At 44.7% G+C, this 14,233-nt stretch overlaps 1 protein-coding gene across 2 annotated transcripts in view; it reads right to left on the bottom strand.

Moving 5' to 3' along the window:
• Positions 1-4,643, bottom strand: part of GSTT4 (glutathione S-transferase theta 4) — a 36,123-nt gene extending 31,480 nt beyond the window's left edge. Inside the window, exon 1 of one of the 2 annotated variants that reach the window (XM_073629203.1) lies at positions 4,482-4,643. In XM_073629203.1, coding sequence (XP_073485304.1) covers positions 4,482-4,596 — 115 coding nt within the window. In that variant the 5' untranslated portion in view covers positions 4,597-4,643. Of the gene's footprint in view, positions 1-1,747; positions 1,925-4,481 lie in introns of those variants that run through there. The other variant, XM_073629204.1, reaches the window with a different exon arrangement.
• Between the last annotated feature and the right edge of the window lie 9,590 nt (positions 4,644-14,233).

Below are 14,233 nucleotides of genomic sequence, written 5' to 3'. Positions count from 1 at the left end.
CTTAAATGGGAGAGCCTGAAAAACCATGCAGAAACTTTTTTTCTGTGTTTAATTGTTCCTATTAAAGACTTTGGGGTCAAAAACATGCAGTTCTGCCTCAAAATAAGTTTATACTTTATTCGCTTAGCTGTGTGCAAGCCCAGTGAGGAGGAGGGCTCATTCAGATGGGCGCTGAGACTCATCCTGTATATCTGAACACTGTGCATTCTAAAGTGTGCACCTGCAACTGCCCCAGTGTCTAAAGTCTGGCATGTGACTTCCTCTGAGCAGTCACTGCATCTCTGCACCCTCCGCATCTACATCCACTTCTATGGGCTGCCAGATACAGCTCTGAATTGGATGCACATGCAGCAAAAAGCAGTTGGGTCCCAGCGCCTGTCTAAATTAACTTTTACGGCAGGTGGTCCACAGCCTGTTTACAGGGCCGGAAAGACTGCGCTTTTAGAGGTGCGGTGGCAGGAGTGCAGAAAGATGACATCATCTCTCCCTGCCTGCCCCGCAAAACACTGCTGTTCCGCCCTTACGCTAAGATAGGATGGAACCCACCCTGCCTTTGTGCTCAATGGACCAATGCGCACATCTGTGCTGCCATCAATGTAGTGACAATCCACATCTGGTGGCAGGCGACGTGGCAAGTGACAGGCTGCATCTGGTGGCAGGCGACGTGGCAAGTGACAGGCTGCATCTGGTGGCAGGCGACGTGGCAAGTGACAGGCTGCATCTGGTGGCAGGCGACGTGGCAAGTGACAGGCTGCATCTGGTGGCAGGCAACAGGCTGCATCTGGTGGCAGGCAACGTGGCAAGTGACACGCTGCATCTGGTGGCAAGTGACACATTCAGGGCTCCCACTGATTCTGAGTTGAACTATTTCATTGTATACATATAAAAAAAAAAAAAAAAAGTGATATTACAAATACAGGTACTTCTCACTTAAACGACCAGGTTTTGTTCCAACGACCAGGTCGTTAAACGAGGAGTCACAAGTAATCAATATTTTAAGAATTCTTAACTACTGTACTGTATTTTTTTTTTTAAAAAAAGGTCTAAATTCAAACCTCCAGCTCAATAACGTTGTTTTAATTTGCAGAAGTACAGCACAAACAAAAATTCTGTACTGTACAATACAATGATGTATAGCGGGTCGTTCGGGTGGGGAGAGCTGGTCGTAAGTCCGAGTGGTCGTTAAACGAGGAGCATCTGTAACACGCTGCAATCATCCTGACAAGTTATCATCCATGGTATCATGATGACTGAAGCGCTAACACCAGTCATTCCCCCGACAAATCACCCAAAAAAAAAAACACGCATGTCACGCCCCCCCCCCCCGGTGCCACAAAATGGATGGGGACTGCTGCCTTACTGGATACTTTAACTTGAGTGTTGTCACACGGTGTCAAACTGGCAGCCCCCCATCATGTCCCATCATGCCTCTGCCTGTGGGAGTCAGGCTTGTAACTGTCAGCCTTGCAATGCCTCATGGGGCTTGTAGTTCTGCACCAGCTGGAGGGCCACCAGTTTGAGACCTTTGTTTTATAGCATTCCCTGCATACTTCCGACCATGGAGGAACTGTCCACTGAGTTGAAGGAGTTCTAGTCCTCAGTGATCACAGGTGGGGGTATGCCCTATATCCAGACTTGGGGTATCCCCACATGCTCAGCTGTCTGCCCCTTCTCTACACTTTACAGATCTAGGCACAGAATAGTTAATCATGGTCAGATTAGAGTTAATATTCGTCAGATCGCTCACCTTTAAAGAGTAGCACATTATGGTTGTTAAAGGGAATATTGTTTGCCTTGGCGAGGATGTACACCGATCGGCAGGGCGGGGACATGAAATCCAGGTATAAGGTGAGATCTGACATGTTGATTGCTGTACACTCAGCACAGAATAATCAGCAGAGAAAAAGAGACAGCAGAGACCCTGCCCTTGACTTCTATAGAGGGACACGCCCCCTTCACAGACACGCCCCCTTCACAGACACGCCCCCTTCATTCTTCTACACATTTGTAACTTGAGCTGTCATACTGGCATAGAGACCACTGATCACACTGGCCTTTTGTTGGATGGATTCTTAGGATGTTTCACATATTATTACCTTGGCGATTTCAGGGTGCGACTTGAATAAACATCTGCGCGTTAAGCCGCACAGAGGTCTTCAAAGTTGCACCCATAGTCGCACTGACATGCGGCTTTGAAATGACTGCGGCTTTGAAATCGCACTCAATGTGAACAGGGGCTATAAGGTCTAAGGGCTCGTTCATACCTGCCAGCACACTAAACCATATGAGCACTGGTGTACATTGTGTAGGGGCAGTGCGATGCGTTGTTACACGGCTTATTTTTTCCCAAAAAGGTTAAAAAAGTAAACACAAAAAAACAAAAAAGGACTTCAAATCTATGCACTGCAGCACTTTTTTTTTTTTTTTTGTTTTTAACGTCGCTCACGCCACTGCATATTTATGGTGTAAACAGGGCACATAGAAATCTATTGTTTTCTACACTCTTGCATTAATCTATGCAGCAGGGACATTGGGGGAATGAGCCCTGAAATGTACAAGGAGTTAATAAAATACAAATTACAGATAAACTCAACCTGTAATAAGAAACTAACAGGTAGGAGATTTTAGTGTGCAGTGTGCATGGAGCCTTACTCTAAGATAGGCAGGGTGGGTTGCAGCCTCTTTGCTCAATGAACCAATGCGCACCTCTGTGCTGCCACCAATGCAGTGACAATCCACATCTGGTGGCAGGCGATGTGGCAAGTGACACGCTGCATCTGGTGGCAGGCGATGTGGCAAGTGACACGCTGCATCTGGTGGCAGGCGACGTGGCAAGTGACACGCTGCATCTGGTGGCAGGCGACGTGGCAAGTGACACGCTGCATCTGGTGGCAGGCGACGTGGCAAGTGACACGCTGCATCTGGTGGCAGGCGACGTGGCAAGTGACACGCTCAGGGCTCCCTCTGATTCTGAGTTTCTGAACTACTTTATTTTATATTTTAAAAAAATGTGATATTAGAAATACAGGTACTCCTCACTTAACGACCAGGTTCCATTCCAACGACCAGGTCGTTAAATGAGGAGTCACAAGTAAGAATGAGCTCCGGCGTGTTCGCATGCTGCACGTGCCGAGCCCGCCAGGAAGTCGGCACTGCGCTAATTACAAGCAGTGAGACATTTCCCGATGCGCGGCTGCAGAGATCGGGAAATGTCTCACTGCTCGTGATTAGCGCAGCGCAGTGCTGACTTCCTGGCGAACACGCCGGAGCTCATCCTTAGTCACAAGTAATCAATTAACTACTGTACTGCATTGTGAAAAAAAAAAAAGAAGGTCTAAAAACACAAAACTCTAGCTCAATAATGTTTTAATTTGCATAAAGTACAGAACACAAATGAAAAATTCTGTACTGTACAATAAAATGATGTATAGCGGGTCGTTCGGGTGGGGAGAGCTGGTTGTAAATCAGAGTGGTCGTTAAACGTGGAGTATCTGTAACGTGCTTCAATCATCCTGACACCATTTGAGAAATTCCCAAATAAATGTGTACCTAAAAACAGGGTGACACTGTAGGTACAGCTGTGATAGTGTGCCAACATGTCGAGCTAACAAGAAAGCACTTACCTGGACCTGCAATCAGACCCACAACCTGTCACTCTACATTCATAAATCGTAACTTTGGCTTGGGAATTTATTCCCCATTCTGTTCCTGGAAATATTTTATTACGGTTACAAACTATACTCTGTGGTGTCTCAATTGCATGTAGGGCAGGAAATATTGAATACATATAATTTTTAATTGTGAAATGTATTATCGATAGTACTGTCTCCATTTTTGTAGATTATCATTCAATAAAATAAAATTTTTTACGTTTTGTAGATAAAATACCCATGTGCCTCTAAAGTCCATTTTTCTTAGTTATCATAGTTTCAATCATCCTGACACCATATCATCCATGGTGTCGTGATGATTAAAGCGCTAACACCAGCCATTCCCCCCCCGACAAATCACCCATGAAAAACCGCACGTCACGCCCTGGGTGCCAAAAAGGTTGGGGACTGCTGCCTTACTGGATACTTCAACTTCTTTAACTTGAGTGTTGTCACACTTCTGGAATCGAGCAATAACACTGCTCAGGTGTGAATGGGTCCTGGATGGTTACACCATAGATCAACACCCAGATGCTGTTTAGTTATGGAAATCTGCAATGTGTACTATCATGATATTAGAGCAGCTGTATCTTTATGCTTGCACAGCTATGTCTTGTTTTATAGAATTCCCTGCAAACTTCTGATCATGGAGGAACTGTCCACTGAGCTAAAGGAGTTCTAGTCCTCAGTGATCACAGGTGGGGGTATGCCCTATATCCAGACTTGGGGTATCCCCCCACATGCTCAGCTGTCTGCCCCTTCTCTACACTTTACAGATCCAGGCACAGAAGAGTTAATCATGGTTAATAATCGTCCGATCAGAGCACTCACCTTTAAAGAGCAGCACATTATGGTTGTTAAAGGGAATATTGTTTGCCTTGGCGAGGATGTACACCGATCGGCATGGCTGGGACATGAGATCCAGGTATAAGGTGAGATCTGACATGTTGATTGCTGTACACTCAGCACAGAATAATCAGCAGAGAAGAAGAGACAGCAGAGACCCTGCCCTTGACTTCTCTAGAGGAACACGCCCCCTTCACTGACACGCCCCCTTCATTCTGCTCCACATTTGTAATTTGAGCTGTCATATATTAGCACAGAGACCTCTGATCACACTGGCCTTTTGTTGAATGGATTCTTAGGATGCTTCACATAATATTACCAGCAAGTACTGAGATTCATTTAAAAGCTTGCTTACTATTTAATAATATTTCTGATGGTTCAACCCAGCCAAATAAATGCCATCAGTTTAATAGGCTTAGTTCACCTTTACATCGCCTTTCCAAAACAACAACAAAAAAAAAACATCTATACATTCTAACTTCTCTAATGTATTAAAAAGCAGTCCTCGGGTTCAAAAAAAGAAGTTTAGAAAGAGAATGATGTCCTTATTCTTCAAATACACATCCACTTTTTAAAGCGGTAATAAACCCAAAACTAGAACTGTATTATATTGCAAGCTTAGCAATCATTAGATTTGGTAGCTGCATTCCTTTTTCCTTTTTTAGGCTTTTTTTTTCCTTTGTTTTTACCTGGAGATCTGGCCAGTGACACCCCTCCTGCATAAGGCCTCATGCACAGTATGTTCTTTCATAAGACTTTTCTCCAGACAGGAATAAAAGCAGTATTAAAAAAAGGCACCCAAAGCTGCATTTAGAAGCATATAGGTGTGTCATGCGTTTGGGCGTTCATTCATTTCTCTGGCCTGAATACTAATATATTCTCGGAATTAAAATAAATGAGGTGTGCTTAGATTGTGAACTGTTTGACTCAAGTACAGTGCATGTATCTTATATTGCATGTATTTATATTTTCTTTTTATAATTGAAAAAAATTCAATAAAAATTGTTATTAGAAAAAATAAAATAAATAGATGTTTAAGAGCTAAACGTACCTAGTAATTAGGCGAACTTAGATGCGCCGGGCGTTTTTTTTCTGCCCAAAAGCTCCTCTCCTGAACACAATTTTGGTGCGTTCAGATATCTGCTCCTAAACGCCCCTGCCTCTAAATGCCTGTAAACACCTATGTGTGCATACATACATTGGCTAACACAAAGGGGCATTTAGGGTCGGAAAAAAAAGTCAAATGCCTGTAAAACAGGTGTTTGACAGCTGCATTGTGCCTGAGGCCTAAGAGCCGGTTCACACTGCTGCGATGCCAGACATCGCATGTGATTCGCACCACATTGCTGTTCAGATCACATGCGATGTCTGTGAGATGCAAATTCACCCATACAAACTGTATGGCGGAATTTGCATCGCATTCTGATCAAGCTTGTGCAGGACCCCTCTTTATTTTTGTCCGCACCGGAATCGGATCGCATGGGTGTTCACAACCCATGAGATCCGATTCCTGTCCGAATTGAGAGTGGGACTGCGAACCGATCTGGGGGCGTCATTAACGTTGAATTGACACCCACAGCAGTTCACAGAAGGCAGTGTGAACTGCCTGCGAGTCAGGTGCGATGCGGGAACCTGCACTGGATTTGCACGGATTCTCACATAGCACCAGTGTGAACCAAGCCTTATGGCCCATACACACGATCCGAAAATTGTACGAAAAATACCACTTTAGAAGCGATTGTACAATAATCGGATCGTTAGTACAAAGCTTTCCATCATGGCAATTCATCCGATATTATCTGATCGGACATTCACGAAAATTATTCTCGTATGATACCAGATAGTACGATTTTCATTTAATCAGTACAGTTGTCATCCAAAATTACAATACAAATACACTACAACACATTACATCACTTCCGATTTTTATTCTGTCGTACGAGAATTTTCGGAACTTTAGAAAACTCTTCAGGTTCGATATGAGACTAGCATGCAAAAAAAAAAAGACGATCTGTCGTCCAATTTTCAGATCGTGTGTATGAGCCATTAGGCATTTTGCACACTGCAGCTGGAAAAAGCTCATTACAGTGTGGTTTTTTTTTTTCACTCATCTAAAATGCAGCCCATTGTTTACAATGTGCCTGTACACACAGGAACATAAACAAACGCTGTGTAATCATGAGTAAAAAAAAAAAAAAAAGAAAGAAGAAAAATCTGCGTTCCAGGTCAGTATTTTGGTACACGCAAATTTGCACAAATGTATACAAACACATACAAATGAACATAAATAATTTGATTATTCATATATTTCGCCTAAGGAATGTATTATACGCGCGAATGTGCATACATGCAAATATGTGTAACACAAATGCCTGAAATTACATCCAGAAATGCTGGTGCTCAAATATCAGTACTAGAGGCCTAAAGCCCCTTTCACACGGGCTGTCAGATCAGGTCCACCTGTCAGTTTTTAGGGCAGACCTGATCGGACCCTCCATTCAACCCTATGGAGCGGCAAATATCAGCTGCCATTATCTGATCCGATTCTGTCCGTGAAATCAAGATGGATGGAGGTCCTATTTTCCATCCATCTGGTGGATCGGATCAGATATAATTGGACCATCCAATCTCCCCATAGAGGAGAGTGGAACTGGGTCGATCTCCGCTCTGCTCAGTAAGCTGAGACGGACCTGTCAGCCACCTGCTCAGCGGGTACCCCCGCTTAGCAAGTGGAGTCCATCCAACAGAGGTGCCCATGTGAAAGGGGACTAAGAGTGCCTCAACTCTTGATGGAGGAGCAACACACACCTCTAGACAGCAGCATTGTCAGTCTGGGGGCTAGCAAATTTAAATACATTAACAAATTGAAGCCAAACTCCAGCTAAAGCAGTCACAGCAGACAAAATAAAATAAAACAAGTAATAGTTTTGCCAATTATATGGTGAAAATAAGCAAAAGTCCAATAGTGAAATAAATGCTCAAATTCGATCAGCAAATGAGTGATGATTTTGTAAAACAGGGTATCCAGTGATATCCTCCACCAAGTGACGTCACCAACGTTTAGTCAAGGTGTACCCTTACCCGCATGGTGGAACCTCTAATTATGGAAGGTCAAATGCGCTCTTGATACATCTGTTAGTAGGGCGTCCGAAGGAAATATTGTGCAGGCACTCCACGTCTCTCCAGCTGTTTCTCCCACACTAGAAATAAACTGTCATGGCAGCCAAAAAAATGAACGAGAAACAAGGGGGCTCTGATAGTGTAAAACCTTAAAGGTATTTCATTGGCACATCAACAGAGGAACTGTGAAGTGCATAAGAATAAAATAGTTGCAGTAAAATATAAGCTAAAAAGCTCACAAAGAGTAAAAATCGCAGTGTAGTAGATTAGGGAAAGCAACCGCTAACCTACTACACCGCAATTTTTTGGGGTACTGGAGTAGGTTGCTCCTCCCCCAACCAACCCACAGGACCAATTTAACTCTATAAAAGAAAGAGTCAGCCCCCCCATATTCCATTCTTTTTTTCTGTCCTCAAACCTGCAGGATCATGGATCACCTGGAAACAGCCCTTACCACACCACTATGTTGGTGCAACCATTGCAGGTTCATTGCTCCCCTAAAGGCACCAATAAGTTTGGGAACCTGTTTTTCTGTGGATCTTTTTAGGGTCAGGGGTCCGGGTTCTTTCTTTCATCCCCCTTTCCCTGCTGAGAAGCCTGCTCCTATATAAAGCCAGCCCCCACCTGTTTTGGGCTCTCTTCAGTTCCTTGCTGCTCCTTTGTCTCTGCAGATGCATGTCTGGCAAAAAAGTGCTTCCTGGCAAGCAGCTTCCAGCCTTATTATACTGCAGAGCACAGCCATACATGCCTTCCCTTGCTGTGTGTCCTCAACATACCACTAGGTAAGTGGCTGCAATTGCCAGGTAAGTTCAAATAAAAGAGCATCTGGGTGTTTTGTATGAAAAACAGGAATTCCTGTCTTTTCTTCTTTACAACCCACATCGTCGGTCATCCCGCAGAGGAGGTCCAAAGGTCATAGTAGCGCAAGAAGTGAACACTCTTCCTCGACTCATGCATCTCAGAGCTCCATCCGCAGCAGTCAGCCATAGAGTCCACTACCTTGCGGTGCACTCCAGACCCCAACGGGGTACATCTGTCACCTGGATTCAGGTGACCTGACAGTTTGATCAGCCATGGACCCGGCTGACGTGCCGCTTCCCGCAGATGATCCATTGCAGGGCATAGTCCGCAGACTTGAGACCCAGTAATCGAATCAGACTCAGGTGATGTGATTTCTCCAGGATCTGGCTTCTCGCTTCGAGCAGCTTCAGGCCTCCTTGGGAACCCCGAGTCAGCAACCTCAAGTACAATCAGCACCTATACTGGTCGCAGCCACACATTCATTACAACTGCCAGCTCCGTCCTGTTTCTCTGGGGACTCGAAGGCCTGCAGGGGATTCCCCAGCCAATGCACTAATCATTTTGAGCTCCAGCCTCAAAACTTCCTGTCTGATCAGGCAAAGGTAGCCTATATCATTTCCCTCCTCTCCGGTGAAGCTTTAGCCTGGGCTGCCCCCCTGTGGGAGAAGAATGATCCGGTGGTTTCCAGCCTGTCTGACTTCTTGAAGCTCTTTTGTAACATCTTCGAGGAGCCGGCTCGGGTTTCTTCAGCGGCTAGTGCCCTTTTACGTCTTCGCCAAGAATCTTGTTCAGTGGGACAATATGCTCTTCAGTTCCATATCCTCACAGCTGAATTGAGCTGGAACAATGAGGCCCTGGTTGCAATCTTTTTACATGGCCTCTCTGACCGAGTGAAAGACGAATGAGTGGAACGAGCCATCCCCGCTGGTCTGTACGATGTAATTTCCTTGTGCAATCAGATCGACATTCGTTTCCAGGAGAGGTCCCTAGAAAAAAGACGCCAGCACTCCCTGGGCCCTAGCCAGTCTGAGCTCTCCTCCCTTCGTCCCATGGAGCATCTTCTGTCTGCTGAGGAACCTATGCAGCTGAGCCGGACCAGACTAACCTCCTGAAGAACGTGCTAGGTGCAGAACTCTGGGCTTGTGTTTCTTTTGTGGGGGCAAGGGTCATTTTCATGACTCCTACTTGCTTCGTCTGGGAAACGCTCAGGTTTAATACATCTGGAAGGTGGAGTATTGGACCCAGAAACATCACCTTCTCATCTTCTTCCGGTATTCCTTCATGTAGTCACTTCTCCTCAATCGATCTTTGCATATCTGGATTCTGGGGCTGCCGGCAATTTTATGGACTGAAGAACTGCTTCTTCCATGAAGCTTACCCTTTCGCCCCTCACTACGCCACTGGTAGTCTCGGCAATTGATGGCACTGTTCTCCCAGGGGGCCCTATCCGCTTTCAGACTCTACCTATTAGGATGTCTGTAGAGATACTCCACAAGGAGTGGATATCCTTCCTCATTCTATCCAAGGCCTCTACCCCCATTGTATTGGGCCTTCCTTGGCTACAGCTCCACTCTCCACATGTGAACTGGGTCTCTGGGCAGATCCTGGCTTGGGGTCCCTCATGTTTCCCATCCTGCCTTCTGAAGGTGGCCCCCCAAGGAGAGACTTCCGGTTGCTACCACATCTGTATCTTCTGATCTTCCCGCTGCATACAGCGATTACCGGGATGTGTTCTGTAAGAAATCAGCTGAGCTGCTTCCTCCCCACAGGTCTTTTGACAGTGCTAAACAAAGAAAAAAGCGGCACCTTCTAAGCGTAGCAAATCAATAGTTTTAATAAGTTTGGTGTATGGTAATAACAGATGCACTCACAAACAGATGATGGAGAAAGGCATGTAACATAGAAGTCATCTGCACTTGTCCAGAAGGAGCAGACTGTGGCCCAGTGTGAGCCGTGAAACCGTCCCTTGTAACGACTGCGGTGGTGGGGCCCAGCGCTATCAATATCCAGGGAAGAGAATCTGCAGACACCGGAACTTAGTGCTGTGATGTCGTCACTTCCGGCTGCAAGGTTAGCGGGAGGGTGCACGCGTCAAAGCATGCGTGCCTCTTCCTCAGGCTCTAGTGGGGCCATCTTTGAAAGGGTATGCAATATACTAAGCTCGTGCCACCTGATTGGCTGAAAGGTAACACTGGACATTGCTGGAAATCGAGACCAAATGTATCACAATAAGATACTAACACTAACACACTGTAACAATTTACTAAAATGTACAATTGTTAAAAGGAGTGGATTTTTAAATGGCAAGTAAGTAAGGAAAAGTCAAAAGAAAATAAATAAAAAAAAAAAGGAGGAGCATTGGCTGCCAGAGTATAGGAGAGGGAAAAGTGAGTATTCCCATAGACTCATCGATCGATAACAATGGGTATGTGAAAAAAGGAGAAATTACCTGATGTGTCTATGTGGAAGTGGCCGTTCAATAGTTTAATTATATAAAAGATATATAAAGAATATATATAAAAAAATTGTATATAAAATGAGCCGGCTCGATCAAATAAAAGAATATATCGGATTAAAACATCTATATGCTATTATAAATACACATATATATATATATATATATATATATATATATATATATATATATATGCATATGTGCATGCATACATGGGCAGACATGTCTATAGGGAATACAGACCCATGTACATGCACATGCGATAAAAAATGATATAAACATATTTTAATATATTTGTTAAAAATAAAACAGTGATTGGTTAATTGATGGGGGAAATCAACAATCAATCACTGGTGACTACGTAAAAAGGTTCGGGGGTCAGAGGAAGGATGTTAATTACCAAACATAATGTGGGTATGATAGTTGGTTGTACACGTGTGAGAACACTCGGTGTGACAAATGTATTGTATATGTGTAACAACTACAATTAAAGGCATAGAGACAATGAGGATAATGTTGAAGCAATAGATGATAGTTATAATAAGATATTGATTTCTATGCCTTCATTTAGGCCCCCGGGCGAAAGACTATCCAAGGTGAAAATCCAATAGTTTTCCCTTTCACATAACCTTATGTAATGTTCTGCTTTGGGAAGCTGCTTGGGAATGGTCTCTATGACCCAGACATGCAGTCCTACAGAGGACTGTTGATGAAATTCCTTGAAGTGCCTTGCAACACTATATTTGTCCTACCCTTTTTCTACAAAATTTCGGTGCTCACTGAACCTTTTGCGAAGGGTCCGAATGGTGCGGCCTACGTAAAATAGACCGCAGGGACATGTCAAGCAATACACAACGTACTCAGAGGAGCAAGTGAAAAAAATCTGGTATGGCGTATTGCTTGCCTTTGCAAGTAAATTCTTTTTGTCTGTGTGTGACATGTTTACATGTAAGACACAAAGGTTTCTTGCACCGGTACATTCCCTTAAGATTAAAAAAAGTGAGAGAAGCGCTCGCAGTCAATCTAGAGCTTTGTGTTTTTATTTTGCTGGGCTCTATTTTAACCTTAATATTTTTGGCTCTTCTATAAGTGACCTGTGGTCGATCCGTAAGTATGGATTTGAGATGGGGGTCCTCACTTAGAATGGGCCAATGTTTGGCCAAAATCCTTTTCATTTTTCTAAATTGGCTGTGGAACTGTGTGACAAAACGAATTGATTGTGGGTTGTCGTCCACTTTCTTGGTTCTATCACTCCTAATTTCTGTATGAAGTAAGTGTTGGAAAGCTCCTTTGACGATCTCATCAGGGTTACCCTAACATGGTAGATGCCATGTTAATTGGCAGACTCTGAGACACTATAGGTAGACAGCTATACAGGGAAAGGCCTCCAGCATGATGCCACGTCTCTATAGGTAGGACTGCTGTTTCTTATGGCAACTGAACTTGTAACAGTCACTAAAGGTAGTTGTAAATAACTCTTGGTAACACAGAATAGTTCTTCTCCTTTCTCACAGTATCCCACTGTAGGTCTTCACTCACCGAGCTCCTAGTCTCTCACTAGACTTCCAGATCCCAGTCATCACCGGATCCCCTGAGCTCTTCCACAGCTAACCCACTGTATACTCCTTAAGCGTCACCCCCGCTAACCTGCTGGATCCCTGGCTTGGCACTTGCTAAAGCTTTCCCACTTCTTCACAATCCCAGGCTGGTGAGAAGACTGCTCTGGTACTTGCTCAAGCTTACTCACAATAGTCTCTGGTAAAAAGGTGGATGGTCCCTTAGTGGCGACTGCTTCCCCCTTACCTCCGACCACAACTGGTTCCCCGTCCGGCTGAACCTTCACAACTCGTTTGGACTCCAATCCTGCAGTCCCAACCTTATGCTGCTTCTCCTGCTTCTGGATAGGCCTCAGGCAGCCTAGCAGCCAGGTGTCCCCAGGATAGGCCTCTGGTTTCCCGCCTAGCAACCCGGGGCGACATAACACACGTCCACCTTGACAGCCGTCCAGGTGGCACAGAACCAATGGCGTCCCTAGGGGGGGGGGGCAGAGGGGGCCCTGCCCTCCCCAACATTATGCTGTGCCCCACCATGTGCCCCCCCCATTAAAAAAATATTAATAATTTTTTTTTTTTACAAAAAATCAATGTCTAAAAGGGAGAGCGTACCCAGTCAGCTCCTGCGGGTGATTCCTCCCCCCTCCCTCTGCTTGCTGACACTGCATAATGCGAGCGCTCACACGGCCGCCCGATCTGCTCCTTCCCCTGCATCCTCATTGGCAGGGAGAAGGGCGAGTTGCAGGAAGGACTCCACCAGGACTCTCTCCCATCCTTAGGACAGGAGAACCAGCCTGTAAATTCCAAGAGATGCCAGACCAGAGCAGTCAATAGCAGGAGCAGGACAGCAAGAGGAGGCTGGGGAACCCCACAGTGGCAGAACAACAGGGCCTGGAGGCAAGACAACCTTTGCAACCCTGATAGTTCTCCCACTGCTTTGGATCCTTATATTTTCTTGGTATGCTGGTGACATATATCTCTTGTTTTCTGCCACCCTGGGGGGCCCCAATAGAGTAGGAAGGGAGCTCACTGCAGAACATGTGAAAGGGTCGTTGTGGGGTCGTAGTAAAGGGCCCCAGTAATATTTATATATCTAGATATAGATATCTATATCTATATCTAGATATAGATATATATCTATATCTAGATATAGATATATATCTATATCTATATATTTATATATATATCTAGATCTATATATATATATATATATATATATATATATATATATATATATATACACATTTTATAGTTGCCCCCCTACTTTTGTCCCTGTCCCCCCATGTGCCCCCCCTAAATATGAAAGCTGGAGACGCCACTGCACAGAACCCCGATCACCTGACTCCACCCAAATAAATAGGCTCTCCCAGCAGGCCAAGGGACTAAAGAAACCCCTGCCAATTGGCTGAGACACCCCATCTATTCATGATCTGACCTTGCTATGCCCTTGTCGATCTAATGTCACCAGCCACAGTGCCTCCTAGTGAGAGAAGAGAAAAGGTGCAGCAATTCCAGAATTGGAGGGAAATCAATGGATCTTCTAACAATTAGCCAGGACAATTACTAACTGGCAAAATAAAGTTGTTAGCAACCCTGCCTAAACACCAGGGTGTTACATGCAGAGACCCTGACTCAGCACATTAATGCAGATTTCAGCTCATTCGATGACAAAGACCCGACAGAAGGACATTGTTCCTCTTTCGATTTCGGGTAAAAAATGATGGAGTGGAAAAACCAAAAACATAAACATAACAAGAACCAAGAAAAAAAAACAGGAGAAATAAGGAATTGGGTAGAGTAGAACAGAG

Source organism: Aquarana catesbeiana, linkage group LG01 (genome assembly GCF_042186555.1).
Source record: "Aquarana catesbeiana isolate 2022-GZ linkage group LG01, ASM4218655v1, whole genome shotgun sequence".
In the NCBI taxonomy this organism is placed as follows: Eukaryota; Metazoa; Chordata; class Amphibia; order Anura; family Ranidae; genus Aquarana; species Aquarana catesbeiana.
This window is presented reverse-complemented; position numbering and strand designations above follow the sequence as displayed.